This window comes from Polyodon spathula, chromosome 21 (assembly GCF_017654505.1).
Source record: "Polyodon spathula isolate WHYD16114869_AA chromosome 21, ASM1765450v1, whole genome shotgun sequence".
NCBI lineage: Eukaryota > Metazoa > Chordata > Actinopteri > Acipenseriformes > Polyodontidae > Polyodon > Polyodon spathula.
Window position 1 is genome coordinate 18,483,028 of NC_054554.1, and position 23,175 is coordinate 18,506,202.

A 23,175-nucleotide genomic window follows, 5' to 3' on the forward strand; every position below is an offset into this window, starting at 1 on the left:
GGTAACAGGGTCCTGGGAGACAGTCAACATGGTTTTAGGAAAGGGAGATCGTGTCTAACTAACTTGCTTGATTTTTTTGAGGATGCAACATCGATAATGGATAATTGTAAAGCATATGACATGGTTTATTTAGATTTCCAGAAAGCTTTTGACAAAGTCCCGCACAAAAGATTAATTCTCAAACTGAACGCAGTTGGGATTCAAGGAAACACATGTACATGGATTAGGGAGTGGTTAACATGTAGAAAACAGAAAGTACTGATTAGAGGAAAAACCTCAGAATGGAGTGTGGTAACCAGCGGTGTACCACAGGGATCAATATTAGGTCCTCTGCTATTCCTAATCTACATTAATGATTTAGATTCTGGTATAGTAAGCAAACTTGTTAAATGCAGACGACACAAAAGTAGGAGGAGTGGCAAACACTGTTGCAGCAACAAAGGTCATTCAAAATGATCTAGACAAGATTCAGAACTGGGCAGACACATGGCAAATGACATTTAATAGAGAAAAGTGTAAGGTACTGCACGCAGGAAATAAAAATGTACATTATAAATATCATATGGGAGATACTGAAATTGGAGAAGGAATCTATGAAAAAGACCTAGGAGTTTTTGTTGACTCAGAAATGTCTTCATCTAGGCAATGTGGGGAAGCTATAAAAAAGGTTAACAAGATGCTCGGATACATTGTGAAAAGTGTTGAATTTAAATCAAGGGAAGTAATGTTAAAACTGTACAATGCACTAGTAAGACCTCATCTTGAATATTGTGTGCAGTTTTGGTCACCTCGCTATAAAAAAGATATTGCTGCTCTAGAAAGAGTGCAAAGAAGAGCGACCAGAATTATTCCAGGTTAAAAGGCATGTCATATGCAGACAGGCTAAAAAAATTGAATCTGTACATTCTTGAAAAAAGAAGACTACGTGGCGACCTAATTCAAGCATTCAAAATTCTAAAAGGTATTGACAGTGTCGACCCAAGGGACTTTTTCAGCCTGAAAAAAGAAACAAGGACCAGGGGTCACAAATGGAGGTTAGACAAAGGGGCATTCGGAACAGAAAATAGGAGGCACTTTTTTACACAGAGAATTGTGTAGGATTGCAGCCATAGAGACATAGCGGAACATTTACAACACACTTATATAGAAGTACAAATCGAAATTAAAAAGAAAAAAGATTTCATCCTTTTTGAATCATAAAACATCTTGTGTTACAGCATTTATCTGCACCTCTGTGACAGAATGATTGAATTCTAGAGTCAAATTCTAGTGAAGGTTCATAAAGAGTTTGAAAAGAGTGTGAAAGCTGCATGTAGTGGAGGCTCAGTCTGTTGTGCAAGTCAGCACAGAGCAGCAGTATTCAGGGAGATGAACCAGGCTGCTAAAGAAAACACTATACCTTGTGAAGACTAGGAATTGAAAGTACTTTGACATGTAATATATTTTAATTGGAAATAACCCTGTGTCACCCTGAAGTGTCGATGAAACAGTACTGTGGAAGACGTTATAAAATGACAAGGTTTCTTCAGGGGCACTGAAAGGGTTAAATCGCTTCCCTAAAACAATAACTGCATGATCCGCTCTTGTGACGATGGGTTTGAGAGGGGCTACCACCACCCCAACTCCACCCCCAGCTCCCCACAAACACACACACAGACACCAGCCTACCATGATGATGTCGCCTGCTCGGATATTGAGGGCTGTGGGGTCGTGGATGTTCCAGTAATCCTTCAGCGCTCTGACCTGCAGGTGTCCTGATGCCTCTGTGAGGGGAGAAAGGGGCAGCGTTAGTGGAGATTCACTGAGGGAACAATGACCTCTGCCTTGATACCGACAGGTCTTAAGGGGTGTGTGGTAAGCAATGCTCCAGAGGGGTAGCGTTAGTGGAGATTGCACTGAGGGAACAGTGTCCTCGGCCCTCATACTGACAGGCCTTGAGGACTGTGTGGTAAGCAATGCTCCAGAGGGGTAGCGTTAGTGGAGATTGCACTGAGGGAACAGTGTCCTCGGCCCCGATACCGACAGGCCTTGAGGGGTATGTGGTAAGCAATGCTCCAGAGCTCAGTCCTGCAGGGTTCTTTGTGCTCCCTTTGCCACATAATCCTGACCTGAACTAGAGAACCCCTTATACAAGTTTACCACACTTTATTTCATAGTTTACCTTGGTTTGCCATGCTTTTTTAAATTTGCTTTTAAAAGCTTTAATATGCTTACCTGTGAATTTACCATGCTTTCACTATGCTACATTGCCCTTTTATACTGGCCACTATGCCAAACTGTGCTGAACTGTGCTTTTATTTGACTTTACTTGGAATAAAGTCCACCGGTGGTGGCTAGGTTGAGAAAGGAGACATACAGATAAAATAAAGGCTTCATAAACCAAGGGAGTGCAGAATGGTCAGAGGCAATGCCATCCTGCAGTGAGAAACTGAAGGCACTGTCTTGCTTTCTCAATGGGATGCTCAACCAGTTCAGTAATAAAAGTCTGATGAATGGCCGAGTATTTAATCACCGGTCTGCATTCTGCATGTGTGAATAAGCAGCACGCTGTTTTTATTTCACAACAGGCCGCAGATTTTGATATGGAAGAGAGACAGAGGAGCTCTGTAAACCAAATGCCCTCGTCACGCGACGTGCTTGGCATGTCAATAAAAATATGGGTTTAAATCAAACAGCTCCATCTTGTACTTTCACATTTCAGTTGGTGTTTCTGTTTTGCTTTGTCGTTGAAAACTACATAAACAACTTGATGATATTTTCATTGGAGCAGACTGATTTTCAAGCACATATTAAACCTGACACACTCATACACACACACACACACACACACACACACACATACACAAACACAGACATAAAACACACAATAGGAATATGTTAGTAAACTGTGAACCTGTTCATAGTAATATCAAACATCATTTGCAATGTACTAACTGGAACAACTTTATTTCAAGTGATATTTCATTATGCTGAATACACAGGGGAAGTGTGGCAGTGCAGTTTTATTTGGCAGAGTATGACAGGAAGCCCCACCCCCTATGTATATTTGTGCGCTGTTTATTATGATTTATTGTATTATATATGATGACGGGAAGCCTGTATTGTTATTATTTGCGCCACGGATGAAAAGTATTGTTTATTTTGTTGTACTTCTTGTCATCACGCAGACTAATTGAAACCTGTGTTTAATACAACCATCTCTGGATTGATTGATTGTTGTTAAACTGGAGATGACTGCATATAAATGGAGACCCAAGGCTTTTTCAAGGGGGAATGGAGAACAGAGACGTGTTTGCCTGGAAATACAATTGCTATCCTACAAACCCTTCCTGCCTACTCACCTTCCTGAAGGTACTCGTTTTCATTCATTTTGCGTTTTGTTACAATGTTTGTTTACTTTAGCCAACATGCCCTTTTGTTTTGTGTTTATTTAAAGTTTCACCGATCACTATTGATCAGTGATCACCGCAGCGTCTCATATTTACCCCGCAGTTGCAGTGTGTGTTGCCTTTACTTCCTGGTTTGACGTCACCCAATACAGCCAACCTGCCACACAGGGATGTGGTTAAAACGTCCTACCCCTGGGTCAAACCCCTGTGAGAATGAGGTGAGGAGAAATTGGATGCTTGATTGTCCACATGTATAAAACAGCACTGGACTCGAGGAGAGTGGGTGTCTGTGTGTTCCCTGCCTGCTCACTCAGATCATCTTGGATGAATATTGCAAACTCGCTAAGAGTCTGAATCCAGCTTCTGCTGCACTGCAAGCTCCCCTTCCACAGAGGCTCCACTGCATGACCTGGGCTGCTTCCACAGAGACTCCACTGTATGACCTGTGCTGCTTCCCCATTTCACAACCTAACACACCACTGCATTAGCAAGCTCCACAAGGCCTTAATTTAAAACACAGTGCCACCAGAAAACAGTTAGACTGAATATCACCATAGAGGAGGGCAATTATGCAGATGCAGTATGTTTCCATTGAATCCCCCTGCATGCTGGGGTTGAACAATGGTAATGAACAGACACCAATGTCAAGTTAAAATGGTTGTGGGACACGGCAGTTTCATATACTGTTAATGCACACCAGTGAATGTACTGTTAACCCTTTACAGTCCTATGTCAGACCAGGTCCGACATTACAATTTTCCCTTTCCGACATCATCAAAACGATGTCAAGCATACAACTCTAGTTGTTTTTTCTCTGAAAAAAGTCGAGAAAACCTTTCAGTGGCCGAGTGAGACTAATAGGGTTAGATCTGAGCAATACACATAGTCCCTGCACCACAGAGATAGCACAGACATAAACAAACAAGATAGCTGCTTCCGCATCCAGCGTTCAAAGAATATCACTGACATTTGCCAAGCTGTTTGAGATGTTACAGTAATACAATAATGACTTGGATCACATTATTGTGGAGTTTGGTGATGAAATGAGTGATCAGGAGATGATTTATCAGTATGCACGACTATGAAGAGGTATGTGATAAATACAGTGAACAAAGGTGGGGCGGGGCTGGAGATACAGTACTGAGTGTCCTGTTGATATGCAGTGCCTTTTAAACCTGTTTTACTTTGAATAAAATGACTTTTAAATAGCACGTGTAAAATGAAAGGCGCGTGTGAAAATAAATTGGACCTAATGTGCCTGACAGGCGCTGAATAAATGGACTGCAAAGGGTTAATGCACACCAATGGATGTACTGTTAAATGCACACCAATGGATTTACTGTTAGATGCACACCAATGGATTTACTGTTACATGCAGACCAATGGATTTACTATTAAATGCACACCAGTGGATTTACTTGTTTTCAAGGGTTTATCTACTTTATTAACATAGCAAGTAGTTATTAGGACTAGTGGGATGGCACAATGAATACCGAGAATTTCAAACCCATTCTGAATGCTTAATGCTTGCTGACCTTCAACTCCAGCTTTGATACTGCTGCTGATTATCACACTGGTTAAAATATCAAATGAGTTACATAAAAAGTACCCAGAGCTGAATTAGAAAGCAAGTCCCCTCTAAATGCTGTTTTTAGTGAAACCAGGAGGTCTTTAGCTCCAAATATTAATCCAATCCCATGATTTCAGCCTATTAGTCAGAGTGCACAGCTATTTCTGAAATTACAGCCCAGACTGTACAGTGATGCATTTACAATGTTACTAGAGATGAAAGGCAAGGAGACCATGGACACAAGTCTTTGGTCTTAGCAGTGCATGCACTTACCAGGAAACAAAGGCATAAAAAGGCCAACCAGCCAACTCTTGCTTTCTGTTGTGGACAGAAACCCCATGAACTCTACAGAGTGGCACTCTAAAGCATTGCGGTGGATTGTAAAGTATTTCATGTCTAATTCCTGTAAGAAACACCATTACAATTTTTTTTGTTTTTTAAACAAAAAAAAAAAAAAAAAAAACTTCTTTGAATAAACTTGAAAGTAGCCTCTTCTGTGTTAGCCCCTTATAAAGCACAAGATGAAGCAGGCTGGCCAGCTCCCCTTACCTCTCAACAGCTGCTTGATCTCCTTGCTGGCATGGGAAGTGGTGAACTGGTTCACAATGTCCAGGGAGGTCTGGCTGTAGGTGTTGCGAATATTCACATCAATTCCAGCCTGCCAGGAATAATAATAATAATAATAATAATAATAATAATAATAATAAATAATAATAATAATAATAATAATAATAACATTATTTAGGCCTGGTGTATTAGAAATGAACTCCCGAACTGAAGCTGAAATGTTGCTAGACCAGAAAATGCAGCAAGACAGAACAAGCTTTTACAATGAGGTCTATTTCAATGATCTACAAGATGGCAAGACTTTGATACTGCAGCCCTAACATTGCTAATCCTGATTCCTCACATTGCACTGGATTTTAATCAGCTGGATTTATTTTGCTACAATTCGATTCTGTTTAGATCATTAAAATAGACCTGGTGTTTCTGAACTGTGTAACCCTTGTGAGAATATTCTTATCAAAATAGGTGTTAGCCTTAGTGTTTATACAGCAGTTTGTTCACAGTGTGAGGCTAAATCACATTCAATATTCATATCAATATGAGGTGTGTTATGTTATTTTTGTTAAATGTTTGTTTTGCCTTTTGCAGAGGAGGAGTGAGAGCGAGGGGCTGCAGCCACGGAGCCAGTCCACACCTCATCGACCCACTGACCCGACTTTTTGGAGAGCACAGTTTCGTGCACTGGGGAGTGTTTGTTTTTGTTTTGAGCTTGAAACGCTCATCATGTACCCCCTGATACCATTGCTGGTAGAGGGAAGGCTTTTTCTGTTTTATTTAATAAAACACAGGCGTTTTTTGAAGAATTGCTGTTTGGGTTGCATTGTTTTCTGCGCTACACCACTCAGACCTGGCCCCCATCCCTTTTTCACATTTAAGTCTCACAGCCTGGGATTTTGAGGCATTAGATTGGGAATTTACGCCAAAATAAATATAAACTTGGTGAGTCATTATTATTATTACACATTCTTTCAATTACTTCACAGAGTCCCCCCCTAAATACAAATAAAAATCCCGTGAAATAAAATAGTAAACAATAAAATGATAAAAATTAAAAAACTGAAATGTCATAATTTTTTAAATATTCATCCCCCTGGGTTAATACTTGATTGAACCACCTCTGGCAGCTATTACAGCCAGTTTTTTGGCAGAGACGCAGGTTTTTATCCAGGATTTCTCTGTATTGTGCACCATTCATCCTCCTGACAATATTCCCATCCCTGCTGCTGAAAAGCATCCCTATAACATGATGCTATACTTACGGTGGGGATGGTGTTACCTGGCTGGTGTGCAGTGTTTGATTTGTACCACACATACCGCTTGGCATTCAGACTAAAAAGTTCAACTTTAGTCTCATTAGACCACAAGACGTTCTGCCACATAACTGCAGTATCTTCTACGTGACGTTTTGCGAAGTCTTTGCGGGCCAGGATATGGGTTTATTTCAGCCTGGGCTTCTTCCTTGCCACTCTCCCATAAAGGCCCTTTTTGTGGAATGCCTTGGAGATTGTTGATACATGAACATCATCATCCATCGCAGCCATTGACTTCTGTAACGGATTCAGATTCACAGTTGGCCTCACAGTAGTTTCCCTAAGAAGTGCCCTTCTTGTCCGGCAAATAAGTTTAGAGGGGTGGCCTGATCTAGGCATTGTGGTGGTAGTTTCGTATTTTTCCCACTTCTATATGATAGACTGCACTGAGCTCTGAGGGATGTTCAATGCCTTTACAAAGGGTATGAATACTTTTTTAATCTGATAATTTCCGTTTTTCATTTTTAGTAAATTGTGGAAAGCTTTTGGAATTTTTCTTTTGAATTGACATGGTGCTCAAGGCTTTGTAGATCAGTGGGAAAAAATCCTAATTTAATCTATTTCAAATTCTGAATCTGAGACAACAAAATGTGAAAAAAGTGTTGGGGCCTGAATACTTTTTCAACGCACTGTAGGTGTTATCCTTAGTGCTAATACGGTAGTTTGTGCACAGTGTGATGCTAAATCACATTCAATATCTATTTGAAGTGTTTTCCATATACATAAAACTATTGTACACAAGTATGGGTCATTTAAATTGATCTAGCATAGTAGAGGATATAAATACTCACAGTCATTGCTTGAGATGTTTCAGAAAGGGCCCTTGATTTAATGATGAAAACAACAGTGGCAGTCTGTGGCAATGTTGCCCCGCCGCTGTGTGTATTTCTGTGTTATATGTTGCTCATGGTGTGTTAATGTTGGTGTATTGTAGTTGGTACATATAATATGGGTTATGCGCATGAGTGTTTAAAATGTGTATTTGTATTTAGGCACGAGGATTGCACAGCACAGCACAGCACTTCACGTGCAGGTAAAATGTAATAATATGCGAGCACAGGGAATTGCACTTTATTAATTCAGGTGCAGTTGTACTGAGACTCCAATTAAATGATTGATTAGCAATCGAGTCTCGGTACAGCCGCATAAAAGCAGCATGTTTTCACTCACTCGGGGTTGTGTGTTCAGGGCGAAGGAATGGGTGTGGAGAAGGAGAATTAAAATAATAGTAAGTTTTGTATTCATCCCTGTGTGTCAGTGTCTGTTTTGTTTAGTGATTGTATGTTGTGTTTGTCTATTTATTTTGGCTACCAGTGATGTCTCCTGTGTTTTGTTTTGTTCAATCTTTTATTTTCTGTTTGTTCATTTATTAAATGCGGATCGCAAGCAAGCGCTCAGCTTCACCAAAACTCCACATCTCTGTGTGTTGTCTCGCTTCTTCCTGGTCTGTGACATCACCACGCACCTGCACACAGCGACCATCCTATCACACAGTCTTACAAAGACAATGTGGTAAATCCTGGTAAAACCTTCCAATACTGGGAGATTTATTTGAAAGAATATGGACTAAAACACATATACCAATCGTATGCAAACAGTGCTGCTGTACCAAATGAAAACAAAGGAAAGTAAAACAAGCCTATTTAATCTCAATGTATCCACTGCAATGTATGTAATATAGCTCTCATCTCTGTCAAAGCAAAGCCCTGCAAGAGGGTGGATACAGAAAGCCCCCAACTCCCATCAGAACAAAGTACACTGTATTTATAATCCCCCAGGGCTCTTAACTGTGGTGAAGATTGATTAAAAAGGGAAAGAAATGTTTGAAATATGCGCTCGGAGGGGATGGATGAAACAGACATTTAAAGGTAATTTAAAGGTGGGGAATAATGCATAAACCAAGCCTGGCCATGGCAGACCTGACTGCAAGTTTTAGCTGAAGCCCAAACTGTCCAGTGCAAAGTGAATCTAGATGAGCTGTGACATATGGAGCACATTGAAGGCAATGCATTAACTAATCCACTTCAATGCTAAACTCTGCTCTGAGAATCGGAGGAGGACCCATTCTAAATTTGCACTTGCAACAGCCAGTCATGCAGCTGGAAGGATTTGGAGCTCCAGAAAAGAATAATATAAACACATCTCCCAGGTACTTGTGAGTGGTTTAAACAGGCTGGGTGAAGGCAGTGTGTTACGTGTGATTACAATTCATTCAGCCCCATCAGCACTGTAGATTCCCCCTCTTGCTGGAAGCCCCAATCCTAATTCCATGCTGTTGATGTTGGTTGATCAGGCATGAGCCAAAAGGCAAAGTGCCTACTTCGAAATTGAGTAGATCAATGATCACAAACAAATCCCATTGTGCAATTAAGTGGGTTCAATGAATCCCTTTCAGAAATGAAGCCAGCGTTACTGGAGGTAGGGTATAATCGATGGAGCCCTGGCAGCAGACACATCCCACTTACGTCAAGCAGAAGACGCACCACCTCCGTCTTCCCATAGAGAGCTGCTTCGTGCAAAGCGGTCCCTGACTTGGTCGTTCTGTTGATGTCGATCCCTGCCTTCAGAAGCAGTCTGAGGGCACAGTGCAGAAGAGACATTCAAAAGAGAGCACTGCATTGTGTTATACAACAGTAAGCACGCTACCTACTTCATTCAAATTCAATGTTCTTGTTGAACACATCTGATAATTAAAAAGCTGATGCCTATTAAATTTATTTCCTTTTTTAACAATTTGACAAGTTAACACAGCAAATAAAAACACAATAAGAGAATGGTAAATCAGTATATTGACATTAAGACATAATTTTGTATATCTTTACTCTGCTAAATAGAAATGTTTTGATTAGCAGAGAGTCCTAGATACAAGCAATATCCACATTTAAGGCACTCATCTCACAGTACTTTATTAAAACAGGCATGATCAACATACCCCAAAAATATTTATTTTCTAATTTTGCAGCAATTTATATTGTTAATGGTTCTAATGCTCAGTAAATAAGTGACTGCATTGTTTTTTAACAGGTCAATACAAAAATCACAAATTGACAAAAGATGATTTGTTGTGGTGTCGTATAGAGAGCATGGTAAAATCAGGAAAGATCATTTTAACAGCTAATGGTTTAGCCAGGAGATAAAAAAAAAAACATGGCTTAGAGATATCTGGGAGATCCTGTGTGGATTAAAGGAGCCAGGATTTAAAAAGTATGTTATTACTTAGTAACAATGAGTGTGATTTGCCCCTTCCTTTATTAATGTATGTTTCATGCTATAAACACCCTGATTTTTGTCATGTTTTATATTTAATTGTGCTATGTATTACATTTATATGAAAAATATTTGATTGAAACATATTGAGCCTACATTTAAACCATCACTGTAGTTTTCATTCAATTCACATTCAATCACATTATTAAGAGTACTTTTCTTTAATGAATACTGTATATTGTTGATTGGCGCGATGACTTTATATTTCCAGTGAGATATATATGTATACCTTAAGAGCCGACAGGCCGTCCACAGACGTTGACTATAAGGACGCCTCGAGAAGTCTGTATATTCAACGTATACAGATGCCCTGAAGGGCCTTTTTGCATTTATAATCCAGGTCAAACAGTGGATTTGAAGAAAAAGAAGCATAAATCATGTTTAGGGCAAAAAAATTATTATTATTTTATTTATTAAATATCCTTTTGCCAATAAAGTAGTACCATTTATAACTATGAACTACACACTGAGTTAAACTGAGTAAGTACATTTTATTGGAACATGCAAAAGAAAGTACATCTGTATTTTTGATACTGTGTACGTTGCCATTAAACAGATACACCAGGGGGCAGAGTTGAGACAGCACTGAGTTATTTTTTACCCTTTCGCTGACAGTACAACGATATCTCAGATTTCAGTCATTTCTGTGCCTGAGAGAGGTGGATAATGTGCAGACGTGCCTTTTGTGTTTTTCTGTAGTGCTTACAAACCGGTACAAAATACACTATTTTAAGTGACAAAGTCGGGGTGACTTTGTTTGCTATCTTCCAGTTCATTTAATTGTGCAAATCTGCATGTCTACTTACTACTTTGGTTTTTTTTTTACAGGTAATTGGTCTATCAGTTTCGTAGTACAGCTGTACATATGTAACTGTAAAAGCAAAATGGATACCGTCCGATACTTTAAAATTCTGTGAGGCAGCTCAGTGATTTAGAATATGCGACAAGGCTCCAACTGTCCGTATCTATCCAATATACAGACAGTTGGAACCTTGCTCGACCAATCACATTGCTTGTTTCACATTCTATTGCCAGCCCTGGATTTTATATATATATATAGGACGGCCTGTTCTAGACAGATTCACAGTTGTGTCATATTCTCTCCATTTCTTAATTATGAACTTTATTGTGCTCCGGGGGATATTCAATGCCTTGGAAATGTTCTTATATCCTACCCCTGATTGGCGCTTTTGAAGAACCTTATTCCAGATTTGCTTTGAATGTTCCTTCACCTTCATGATGTAGTTTTTTTTAGGAAATGTACTAACCAACTGTGGGACCTCCCAGAGACAGGTGTATTTAACCTGAAATCATGTGAAACACCTTAATTGCACACAAGTGGACTCCCTATTTAACTAATTATGCGACTTCTGAAGACAATTGGTTTGCACTAGAGCTTATTTGAGTGTGTCATAGCAAAGGGGGTGAATACTTATGCAATCAATTATTTTCTGTTTTATATTTGTAATTAATTTAGAACAATTTGTAGATTTTATTTTTCACTTTGACATTATGGACTTTTTTGTGTTGATCAGTGGCAAAAACTCCTTATTAAATTCATTTTGATTTCATGTTGTAACACAATAAAATATGGAAAAGTGCAAGGGGGGTGAATACTTTTGAGAGCCACTGTGTGTATATATATATATATATATATATATATATATATATATATATATATATATATATATATATATATATATATATATATATATATATATATATATAGGCAGGGAACATAATGTGAGAGCCTGCATGTTTAACAAAGGTAGCAGTGATTTATTTAATACACTGGCACAGAGCTGACTGGTTGGAAAGCTCTGCTGGCAAATCGATTAAGTGCTACTGTTCTTTATCACAGTCACTGGTAATCAGGGCTGAAATGTGTTGTAGCATTTCTAAAATCAGTGAGTCTTTACTAAATGTTACATTTAATTACATTAAATACCAACTGAGTTAAAATACACTTATAGTATCTAACACATGTTTACTAGAACATGAAGTAGGCTATAAAATTTACATATAGTAACTTAATTATTTACTTGAATAATAATACATTTACTGCTGTTTTGTACTTAACTTTTTGCTCATAAGCAACCCAAAAGTTACTTATAATCCAACATGTGTACTAATTCAAGTGGTAGCCTCTTGAAGACTTCTTTTCGGTCAGAGTATAAAATACAAATGCCATCATTAGAGTGTAACAAGAAAATGCTGTGATTTTTTCCAAGCTAAACCACAAACTCAGCCATGGTTTCGACTAGCACAATACTATTTAAGTTACCTGCTTTTATTACTATGTGATAAGGGTTGGGTTGAACTTATTTATTTAAGTTACAGGGGAACATACCATGGATAAAATACTTTAGTCAGAGGCAGATAGGCAGATTTCAGTTAAGTCACCTTTACGTATAAAGGGAAATATAGCAATTTGGAAGTATCCCAAGTGTCTGTTATTCCTCATGAAGAAGCGCATTTTCCAGAAGACACTGCATGCTGTATTAGCGCAATACCAGTAAGACACACAGGATAATCACGCCCATTATCACTTGTCCATCTTTTCTGCAGATTGGGTCTTCCAGAGTACTTTCGAAATAACGAAGTGTACCATGGTTTAGACAAAGCTATCATTTGGTACTTCGGCATGATACAAACTGTTACTTTCCACTTAGACATGACATGCATATTACAGCTCCCAACATGGCCCTCACTGATTAAACTAGTGTGCCTCAGGGCTGATTGTTTGATTACCTCATGAGCATTCACGCATATGTGTTTGTCGATATGGTGAGTAAGTGAAGGGAGATTAAGGTAGAAGACGTCTACATAAAACAATCTGATCCAATCTCATGCTTTCTCTAGCTATGGCACTTCCGCAGGTCTGACAAATATCGTAAGGGATGTTGTAAACGTCTCGCAACACAAAACGAGAATTGAAACCAGAGTACATTTGTAACATGACGAGGTATCAAACAAGAGTCAAAACTAGGATACATTTTGATAGTCCCTCAGTTGACAAATACCCAATCTGCATCTTTTCTTGTGCTGAAGATCTTTTGTACCTTTGCATATCTGCATTAAAATTCTGAAGAAATACGAGCAGTGCGAAAGCGGGTTTAAAAATGCTGTCCGTAGACAGCCGGGGTGAGAGGAATTCGGCCAATCCCTGAGGAATGTGGATGGTATTACATGCGGAATGCATCTACACTGATCATCCTGTGAGTGTGTTAATCATCATTAACACACTCACAACTTTTACTGCTTGCGGTAAACCAACGGGTGAATTCACATTTTGACACAGTATCTCTTTCACATATAGTTTGAACTTTAACCTCTTTCAAAAGAGATCCCATTGAGTAATGTGAGGGGCAGGCTCACCGGTGCCAGTTAAGGAAAACTTAATCTTCTGATAACTTGATGGTAGGTTTTGCTAAAGCCCTTTTTCATGTGGGCATAGTCCCAATAGAATGGGTACAACATTATTTTTGTCTCAGTCCTAAATGTAATCTGCAGAGACAATAATTCACCTAAAATGCACTATGCTATGTATGTTAGAGTCATTGCCGGTGCAACTAGACTAAAGAGCGCTTCCCTACTGACAATCAGTGCGTTCATCCTAGCTTTCCTACTTGAGTAGCGCAAGTGAAAGAACTTAACCATAGCAGAGTACTGACAGCACACTCATCAGAGAAGAGTTGACTGGTCCTGTCCTTATGAAAGTTTACAACGCTGTAGTTTATAATGGTTTGCAATGTTTTTAATATGCTTTTCCATACCTTTCTGGTCTTTACAATGCTAACCAATGTTTTACCATGCTTTCACGACTCTTTGCTATGCTTTCACTATACTTTATTATACTTTGCTATGCTTTTATTTGGGGAAACTTTTATAAGTGTGAGAAGGGGAGACAAAGTGTGGAGGAGTTGTAATTGCATGTAAAAGACAAGAGTTCTTGTAAAAGGAAGAAATGTCTACACCCTGCTCATCCCCAGGGTTTACTCTTACTAACTAGCAAGTGTTATATGCACGTGGTACAGATTTCTCCCTGTCAAGAAGATTAGAAGACATACTCTCTCCAGGGACTAACACAGAGGCTCACATGCCTTATGGAGTTCCGACGTTCAGTGTATGAAATAGTAACCAGGGTGAACAGGTCATCAGCATTGTGCTGTGCTTAGCTCAATAACAACAAGGACATTGTTGCACAAGCTGTAAATGTGTCAAGCGTGTGAGATACATTTACAACCTGTGTAATAATTTCCCTGTAGGGCTTGTGTGGCCTTATAAATCACACAGTACACTCTCCTGTCCTGGAGGATTGCTACAGCTATAACTTTACAATTGGAACAAGATGGATGGAAAATAAATGTCTTTCCATATACATCCTTCTATATTAACACAGACAGAGACTGCGATCCCCAGAGCCCACTGTGGGAATGCTGTGCACAGAGCAGAAATAGACAGCTATGTAATGTAACAGTACATGAGACCATGAGGATAGAAATATATTCATAAAAGCACTAAACCAATAAAGACAAGAAATTATGATTTTAAAGCAAACATGTTTACAAATATTATATTTTAAAGGTTACAACATCTACTTTCTGACATCTATATAGCATTTGAATATCCTAATGTGAACCAAACTCAAAAGATTCTCAGTACACAAACAGGGAGCTGGGAATCATGTTAATAAAGGTAATACAATGGATTTTAAAATATGGTTAGCACTGCTTTGAATTATTTGATAATTCAAATGTCTTTATTTGCCCCAATTTAGAATAAAGACTAATAATTGAAGGCGCTTTGTTGGCAGAGGCTTCCGTATCCAAGACTGCAAAACTCCTGCAGTTTCACGAGGAACAGTCCCTGAGAACAGACAGATTTGCAGTGGTACTCATTGAAGAACATCTCCCTCCAGAACAAGCTGTTAAAACAGACAGACCTACTGCAGTCCAACAGCAGACTGATAGAATCTCCCTCCCCTGATAGTGAAGCAAGAGTGAGCTAGAGAGAAGAATAAGGAATTTAAGCAGCAGGTAGTGTTTTTCTCACCGGATGATGTCCTTGTGTCCATTCCTGGAGGCGAGGTGCAGGGGAGTGTTGCAGCTGGAGTCCGAGCTGTCCTTACTCTCTCCCTCCAGCAGGGCCACACACATGTTACTGCTCAACAACAGCTGAGCCACCTGGGGAGAGGAGAGAGGGGGCTGTGAGAGCAGGGCACACTGAGGACCTAATCAACAACGCAGAGTCTATCAGCAAAGAGTGAAACCCTTTAGCAGCACTTCGAAAGGGACTGAGAGGACCTTAGCAACAACGCAGTTTATCAACATACAGCTTTGACCACAGATTCTGCATCACCCTACAAAATTAAGTCATTTTGCTTCAAAAAGTCAAATGAAGCCTGCTTAATAATGTTAGGTTACATACTGAATTACATACAGCTTTATAGTTTTCCATATACTGGTACTGTTGTACATATTTACATTGTATATCTAGGATTTTTGTCACAACTGTGTCCTCGCCAATTACTATTAAAGAAAATACCCACTATAGCTCATAATGTAACTATTAACCATACTAAACACAATACTTCAATAAGAACTAGTGATTCTGGCTTAATTATCCCTAGATTCATGATGAAAAGACATTAACAATTAATATTATGTATGTTTAAGTATTTCAAATCAATTATAAATGTATATTTGTTATAAGACAAAAAGAAACCTAACAATCCAAATTATTATTGCATTTATTCATATTCTCAAAGGAAGAAGAATAAAGGTTAGGAAAAGTAATGCATTGTTAAATGTTCACAATGAATCCTTGATGCGTTCTCTGGTCATAGTGGTCTTAGTGAAGCAGTCTTAAGTCACACATTGTTCGGTTCAGTCACACATTACATATACATGTGCTTGCTTCCAAGTGGCTAAATATGCATGTACAATGTTTAGCATCTAGCTGAATAGATGCACATTACGTATTGTGACGATAGCAATATCATGGCTTCAGTTCACTTACTTGTAAACACACAATATAAGTTTGATACTTATTCTGTTGGTGCGATGTTTAAAACAAAGTCTTCTTAACACAGCTGTCCCCTCTGTAGAAGTTAGCTTTGCAGCAGTAAAGTGCAGCATCTCCATAAAGGCTGTAGGCAAAAGCTTTTGTCATTCCGGAGGGAGCCCATCTTCTCCGGGACAGCTTTGAAGATTACATCATTGTGTCTTCGTTGAATAACTTCGGAGTTTGATGAGTTGAGATTGAAAATCCTTGTTTTGAGTTTAAATAGCATGATGTATAGGCGTTCCCTTGTACTGTAAACAAGTCCTTGTCGGTCCTTCCATTGGTTCTCAGTATTTGATAGACAGTTGCATGTCACACAAAAAGGGTGTGTTAGAAATGGAATGTATCCACCTATTTTGTTATCAAAGGATTTTACATTTATCATTTAAACCTCCTATTCAACATAACTTTAGTTACATTCATTTGAGAAGCATATGAATTTCAGTTTCATTCTCTATACAAAATTACAACCATATAAAACATATCATAATCCAATCAAAGAATAATATTCAAAAATAGTTATTAGTATTATAACATTCATTAAAAACAGAATCAACCCTTCAGATTTATTGGGAAACTTAAAATAACTATTAAACTTGTGTCCACAAGTTATGTAATTAAAAATGATTCTTAAAGCATTTTAACTAACCTTTAACACAATAATGGTACAACTACATAGTCACTGTAGCTTGGCTTGGTAAGTTTTATGACACCTTAGGAGAAAGACAATCAGATAGCATTTTGGAAGGCGAGCTTCAAACAGTTAACACTGTTTGGCCTGTGCCTTGATCTAATCAACAAGCTCTGAAATAGATCTGGTTAAGAATGTTCTGGAATCGGTGTTAAAAACCCGATCACCACAGGATGTCACACAGACAATAGTCTGAATTAAATATCTGGGAAATGCTTATATTAAAATGAATTTAACCATGAATTTCCTTGACAGTACTTAACAAAAAATTGACAAAAATGAAAAATGTGAAACATTTCTAAATATGACATGAAAGACTTTACTATGATTATGGCTTGCGGTGATGCAAAACTGGCCATAGCTGTAGAGTGAAGTCCTTCAAAAGGGACTGAGCATGGACAGTGACAATAGACTAAGTTATACTGCTCAACAAATTGCACTATTTTATAATCTAACGTATGCTGCTGTGACTATATGACTTAAAAAAGCAAGCTACATAAGTGTAAACTTTTTTTTTCCTTTATTTCCTCAGTGATATTCAAATATCAAGACCCTTGTCTATATTTAGAAGCAAGTGCAAACACAAAAGTCTTCTTTCTGCAGCAGAATAAAATGTTTTTAACTGTATAAAACTTGCAAGAAATTGTAAATGAACTGTCCCTATGTATAACTATGATGTTTCTTGCTACTGTAGAACTCCAGAGTTACGAACACACCAGGAACGGAGGGAGTTCAAGTAGTACCACTGTAACTCTGAACTCTAACTATGAATAACTGTGTTATTTTCAATTATTTAATGCATCTGTACTGTATTATTAAAATGTTTACATTAACCCAAGGAATAACAACAAGGAGTATAAAAAGAACCCAGGAGAGCAGCTGTGTTTAACTGTTAAAATGCACACATCCAACATGTTTGAGTAAAACTAAAGAAACTTCTAGTCTGGTAACAAATGGTTCTTTAAAATTATGTTTGCAAAGGTCAGATTATGATTTTTAATCATCACTTATACAATATGCAGTGCTTTCCTCCAGGGGAGTCATCGCCTAACACCTGGTTGGCAGTGCTGATGGGATGAAAATCCCATCTGATGTTGCAGAGCGTGTTTGGCACATCTGAGGCCAATGATATGGTGGTGGGCTGGAGCGCAGTCCTGGCTATGTGAGAGAGCTGTGCTGATGGAAGAGGGTAAACCCCAGACTGGACACAGCTGCTGAGACGTGCTCTACCCCGGCTCCAGCCGTCACCAGCAGGGAGAGACTAGGTGGCATGAGCTCATTCCTCCCGGCACCAATATCCCACTACGACCATTAACCTGTCCCCCTGCAACACTGCTCCCAATGGAGATGAGAAATGACTTGTAGTTGTGCTAAATCAAAAAGTGGTCATACCATATTTTAAAGGATTTTCACTGAATAGGCGTAAGAATTAGGATCAAGACTTTTTCCCTCCCTCGATATACCACCCTCACATTCCAGAAGATATTCCTTCTTAATCGATGTGCACCAATACAAACAAATGCTATTTCCTCTGTTACATTCTGCTACCCTCACTGTCTGCCATCTGCCAAATGGAAATTGTTGCTTCCTGCAGTTTGAAACACTGGGAGGCTAATCCCACTGTTCGTTATGACAATGTATCATGCATATTCAGATTTTCTAATGTAGTAAATTCAGCAGGTGGTTAAAATGGCATTATCAATATAACAACCGACTCTGTGAAAACATTTATCGTATATATCTTACCTGAACCACTTTAAATAAATTCACCACACGATTTACTACTTTAAATTACTCAAGCTAACAACCTCTATTGGTATTTGTTTTATGTCTTATTTAACTTGCTGTTGTTTGACACAGGCCCTCACTGTAAATCAGACTTCAAGTCTTGCTGAGTAATCACCCTGGTAAAAACTAATTGAACATGAAACTCTCAAATAAATCAGTACAGATGTGTGCTGTTAACACATGGACAACCAGCAACATGCTCCCCCTTCTATGCAAATAATCACATTACTGCACTTCCCTATGTATTTATGTATGGATAATAGATTCTTCATTTAAACGCATTCCAGATGGTTAAGCAGTCACTGTCCTTGGTTTTCATTAGTTTGAATTCTTTAAAGCTGTGCAGCGTTCAGATTGAGAGATGTGTGTATCGTCCTTACAACTTAAAACACGACAAATATTTAATTTTTTATTTTTATTTTATCCAATCTTATTCAGAAGGCAATACATTTATTAAAGTTTGTCAGCTGTTTGTCAAATTCTTTACAAAGAGAAAAAAGAAACTAATGCAGACACATTCATAGGGTCTGCATAATCGCATTTGCATTAAAAAAAAAAATAAAAAAACATGAATTCAGTGGATTCTAGCCAAATTAAATCCAAATAATCTACAGGAGTATAAGGGTGTATGATTAAAAGTCAATATTAGTGCCAAATTAAGAACACAAGAAAATTTACCATCTAAGCTCACTCAGCTCTTAGTAGATGATCTCAGAACTTTGTCAAGTCAGGTCTTAAAGGATCCAAGTGATTCTACTTCAACAACCACTTTCTGTGTGAAAAAAGTGTCTACTTCCCTCTATCCTGTCTATTTCCACTTAATTTCCAACAGTGTCCTCTGGTCTTAGTTTCTGTACTGCGCTTAAAGTACTGGTTTGGGGTAACTATGTCAACTCCTTTTAAGATTTTGAAGACTTCAAATCATGTCTCCCCTAACTGTATGTGTTCTAGGCTAAATAGAAGAATAACACAATTATCTGAGTAACTAGTAACAAGAAATTAGACATTGTGTTCACCATGAAGACAGTGACAGACAGATGGACACAATTAGTGAATGAAGGCCCTAAAAATGGGCCTTCCACCTCTGGAATCCCGGTTTTGAATCAGGTTGTGCAGGTCACATGTGAAATAAGTTTGGTCATCTCAGCTTGTGTTGATGCTTGATGGGCGAACTGGCAGGCTGACACCAATAGGTGGAGATGAAGAGCAGCAACTCAGTGTCCAAGGAATCAGCCAGGCTAGACCCCAAATATAGTACAGTATTCAAATCAGTAACTGTAAAATGGAACGCATTTGCTTACACTAAAGTTGGAAGTGACTTAGCAAACGCAGTCCAGTGCCAGTGTCTATACATTGCATATGTACTTTTTTTTCAATAAGCATTGTGCATGGTAACAGATTTTGTATACTTTTAGTGTTTTGTTTTTTTTCAGTTTCAGCAACGTGGTACATTTGTAGCAACTTTCAGAATGGTTTGATCCAGCCCATCACTGCCAATTTTTATTGAAAACATTTTAAGCACTGATATCACACAGGAGCTTCGTTAGCCAAGTGGAGTACCAGAGGTTTTAAAATAAAAAATACATGCTTGCTGTGACACATGTTTCTTTGAAAACCAGACATGGAAGAGCACAAAAGTGTAAGATTTAAGTAATTACAGTGGCTCTCAAAAGTATTCACCCTCCTTGGACATTTTCACATTTTATTGTGTTACAATACGGAATCAAAATGGATTTAATTAGGAGTTTTTGCCACTGATCAACACGGAAAAAAGTCCATAATGTAAAAGTAAAAAATAAAATCTACAAATTGTTCTAAATTAATTACAAATAGAAAACAGAAAATAATTGATTGCATAAGTATTCACCCCCTTGAGTCAACATTTGGTAGAGGCACCTTTGGCAGCAATTACAGCCATGAGTCTAATTGGATAAGTCTCTACCAGCTTTGCACATCTGGACACTACAATTTTTGCCCATTCTTCTTTGCAAAATTGCTCAAGCTCCATCAAGTTGGATGGGAACCTTTGGTGAACAGCAATTTTCAACTCTTTCCACATATTCTCAATTGGATTGAGGTCCGGGCTTTGACTGGGCCACTCCAGGACATTGACATTTTTGTTTATAAGCCACTCCAGTGTGGCTTTGGCTGTATGTTTGGGGTCATTGTACTGCTGGAAGATGAATCTTCTCCCAAGTCAGGTCTCTTGCAGATTTAAGCAGGTTTTCCTCCAGGATTTCTCTGTACTTTGCTGCATCCATTTTGTCCTCTATCTTCACAAGCTTTCCAGGCCCTGACACAGAGAAGCATCCACATAGCATAATGCTGCCACCACCTTGCTTCACGGTAGGGATGGTGTTCTCAGGATGATGTGCGGTGTTAGGCTTGCGCCAAACATAGTGCTTAGCATTGAGGCCAAAAAGCTCTATTTTGGTCTCATCAGAATATACAAGTTACAAAAGCCAGCTAGTCAATTATAATATACCTTTATTAAGTCCATTGGTACTTTCTTTAAAAGTAGGGGACTGTGAACGGGCAGTGTTATGGTGCAGCCTTTAATGGCTGTAAAATAGCAGGCAGAGGCAAAAAGTAGGCAAGTTAAGCACTCTTGAAGGTGTTTATTTACAAATTGTGCACTGTCTCTTTAAATATGTGAGGTGGAGGTGGAGGTGAGGTGGTAGAGGTGAGGGGGAGATTAGGTGGAGGGGGTGAAGAGGAGGTGAGGTGGAGTTGAGGTGAGGTGCCCCTTGCCTGAAAATTTCTCTCACAAGTTGAAAAAATACTCTTTTTAGATACCTGTGGCTGGACTTAGTTGATTGTTAATGAATCAATTAAGTCCCTGCCATAGTCTAGACATGTATTTGGCAGGGATAGTATTAACTCTATCCCTGCCAAACTAGAATAACAACAAATAATAATACAGTATATCAGGTTTTTCCCCAGGCCTTTTCAGCTGGGCGGGCCGCTCAGCAAAGTGGCTAACGCCACCCAGCTGAAAAAACCCGATCTGCCCGTCTTGCAGATGCTACTGTGCCTTTAACAATCAGGATTGATTGTGCTTCTAGCAGACTAGATCAGTTGTGCTTTGCTGGGTGAAAAAAAAAAAAACTTGGAACCACATGACAGCTGTGTTACGTCTTGACACAACATTTAACCAATCAGAGAGTTGAAGGGGCAGGTTTTCTGTGTTAAGCTCTTCGAGGGGCTAAAACGTTAAAAATGACTGCTAAAAAATAGCTGATTATTTTCAAAGCAAAAATAGTGACAATGAATGCAGGGTGTCAAAATAAGCCAGTGATCGGCACAATCCACCAGGTATTATCAGGTATTATCATTCAGTCAATTTTTTGTCATATTATTGTACTGTAAGGTGATATATAGTACATTACAGCTATACATATGCACCAAAAAAATGCGTATTCCTTTTGTTGTGATATTGTAAAAAATATGTACCCCGGTGCTTGTGAGAGATATTGGGGGTTCATATATAAAGGCTGTACACCTTTAAGAAGAAAGGCTTGAGAGGATATCAGCTGTTGTCAGCTGACAACACTATCTAAGTGATGAATGAACCTTCCCCAGTCAAATCATAGAGTGCCTAAATAAACACAGCAAATTAACCATAATAAAAAAAAAAAAAAAAATGAAAAAGAACTAGTATATACAAAGGCTTTTAAGCGGAATATTTTTCAGTTATAGTCAAAGAAAGGTAAATTCTTTGTTGTATTATATATATAGGTAAGGCAAGTGTATTTATCCATTTTAAAAGTGCTCCCGTAGCTATAATAGTGAACATAAGGAAAATGTTTACACAACACAACATGGAGGCCAAGAGCAGGTACAATACTTTTTTCTATTCTGAATGCCACTTTGTCTAATCTCCATTTGTGACCCCCTGAGTCCTTATTTCTTTTTTTCAGGTTGAAAAAGTCCTTTGGGTTGACATAGCTTATTGATCCCAGAATCTCATCAAGCAGCTTCTTGAAGGATCCCAGGGTGTCAGCTTCAACAACATTACTGGAGAGTTGGTTCCAGACCCTCACAATTCTCTGTGTAAAAAAGTGCCTCCTATTTTCTGTTCTGAATGCCCCTTTGTCTAATCTCCATTTGTGTCCCCTGTTTTTTCAGGTCGAGGCTGTACACCTTTTGACATTTCAGAAGAAAATGCTTGAATTATATCAGCTGTTGTCAGCTGACATACAAATGCTTAAGTGCAGAGATGCTGGATTATTACAACCCGGAATAATTCTGGTCGCTCTTCTTTGCATTCTTTCTACAGCAGCAATATCCTTTTTGTAGCGAGGTGACCAGAACTGAACACAATATTCTAGATGCACGGATGTTGGATGTCAATACTCTGTTACAAACTCCTCATTCACAATTCTACATTCACGACCTACAGCAGGGGGCTAACTTGATAAAAGTGAATCAGAAAGACCTGCAGTGATCTAGTCCTGTAATCCCTTCAGATTCCTTATTGACATCCAATGTTCCTGCACTCAGCATTGGTCTCCTCCTCCTGTCAGG

General features: G+C 38.6%; 1 protein-coding gene across 5 annotated transcripts in view; it reads right to left on the bottom strand.

Moving 5' to 3' along the window:
- The window catches only part of LOC121296563 (caskin-2-like), a 207,911-nt gene that overhangs the window by 54,449 nt on the left and 130,287 nt on the right, over positions 1 to 23,175 (bottom strand). For all 5 annotated transcript variants that reach the window (XM_041222265.1, XM_041222267.1, XM_041222266.1 and 2 more), the window contains exons 7-10: positions 15,159 to 15,289; positions 9,302 to 9,410; positions 5,509 to 5,617; positions 1,669 to 1,763 (exon numbers count right to left, since the gene is read on the bottom strand). In XM_041222265.1, coding sequence (XP_041078199.1) covers positions 1,669 to 1,763; positions 5,509 to 5,617; positions 9,302 to 9,410; positions 15,159 to 15,289 — 444 coding nt within the window. The remainder of the gene's footprint in view (positions 1 to 1,668; positions 1,764 to 5,508; positions 5,618 to 9,301; positions 9,411 to 15,158; positions 15,290 to 23,175) is intronic.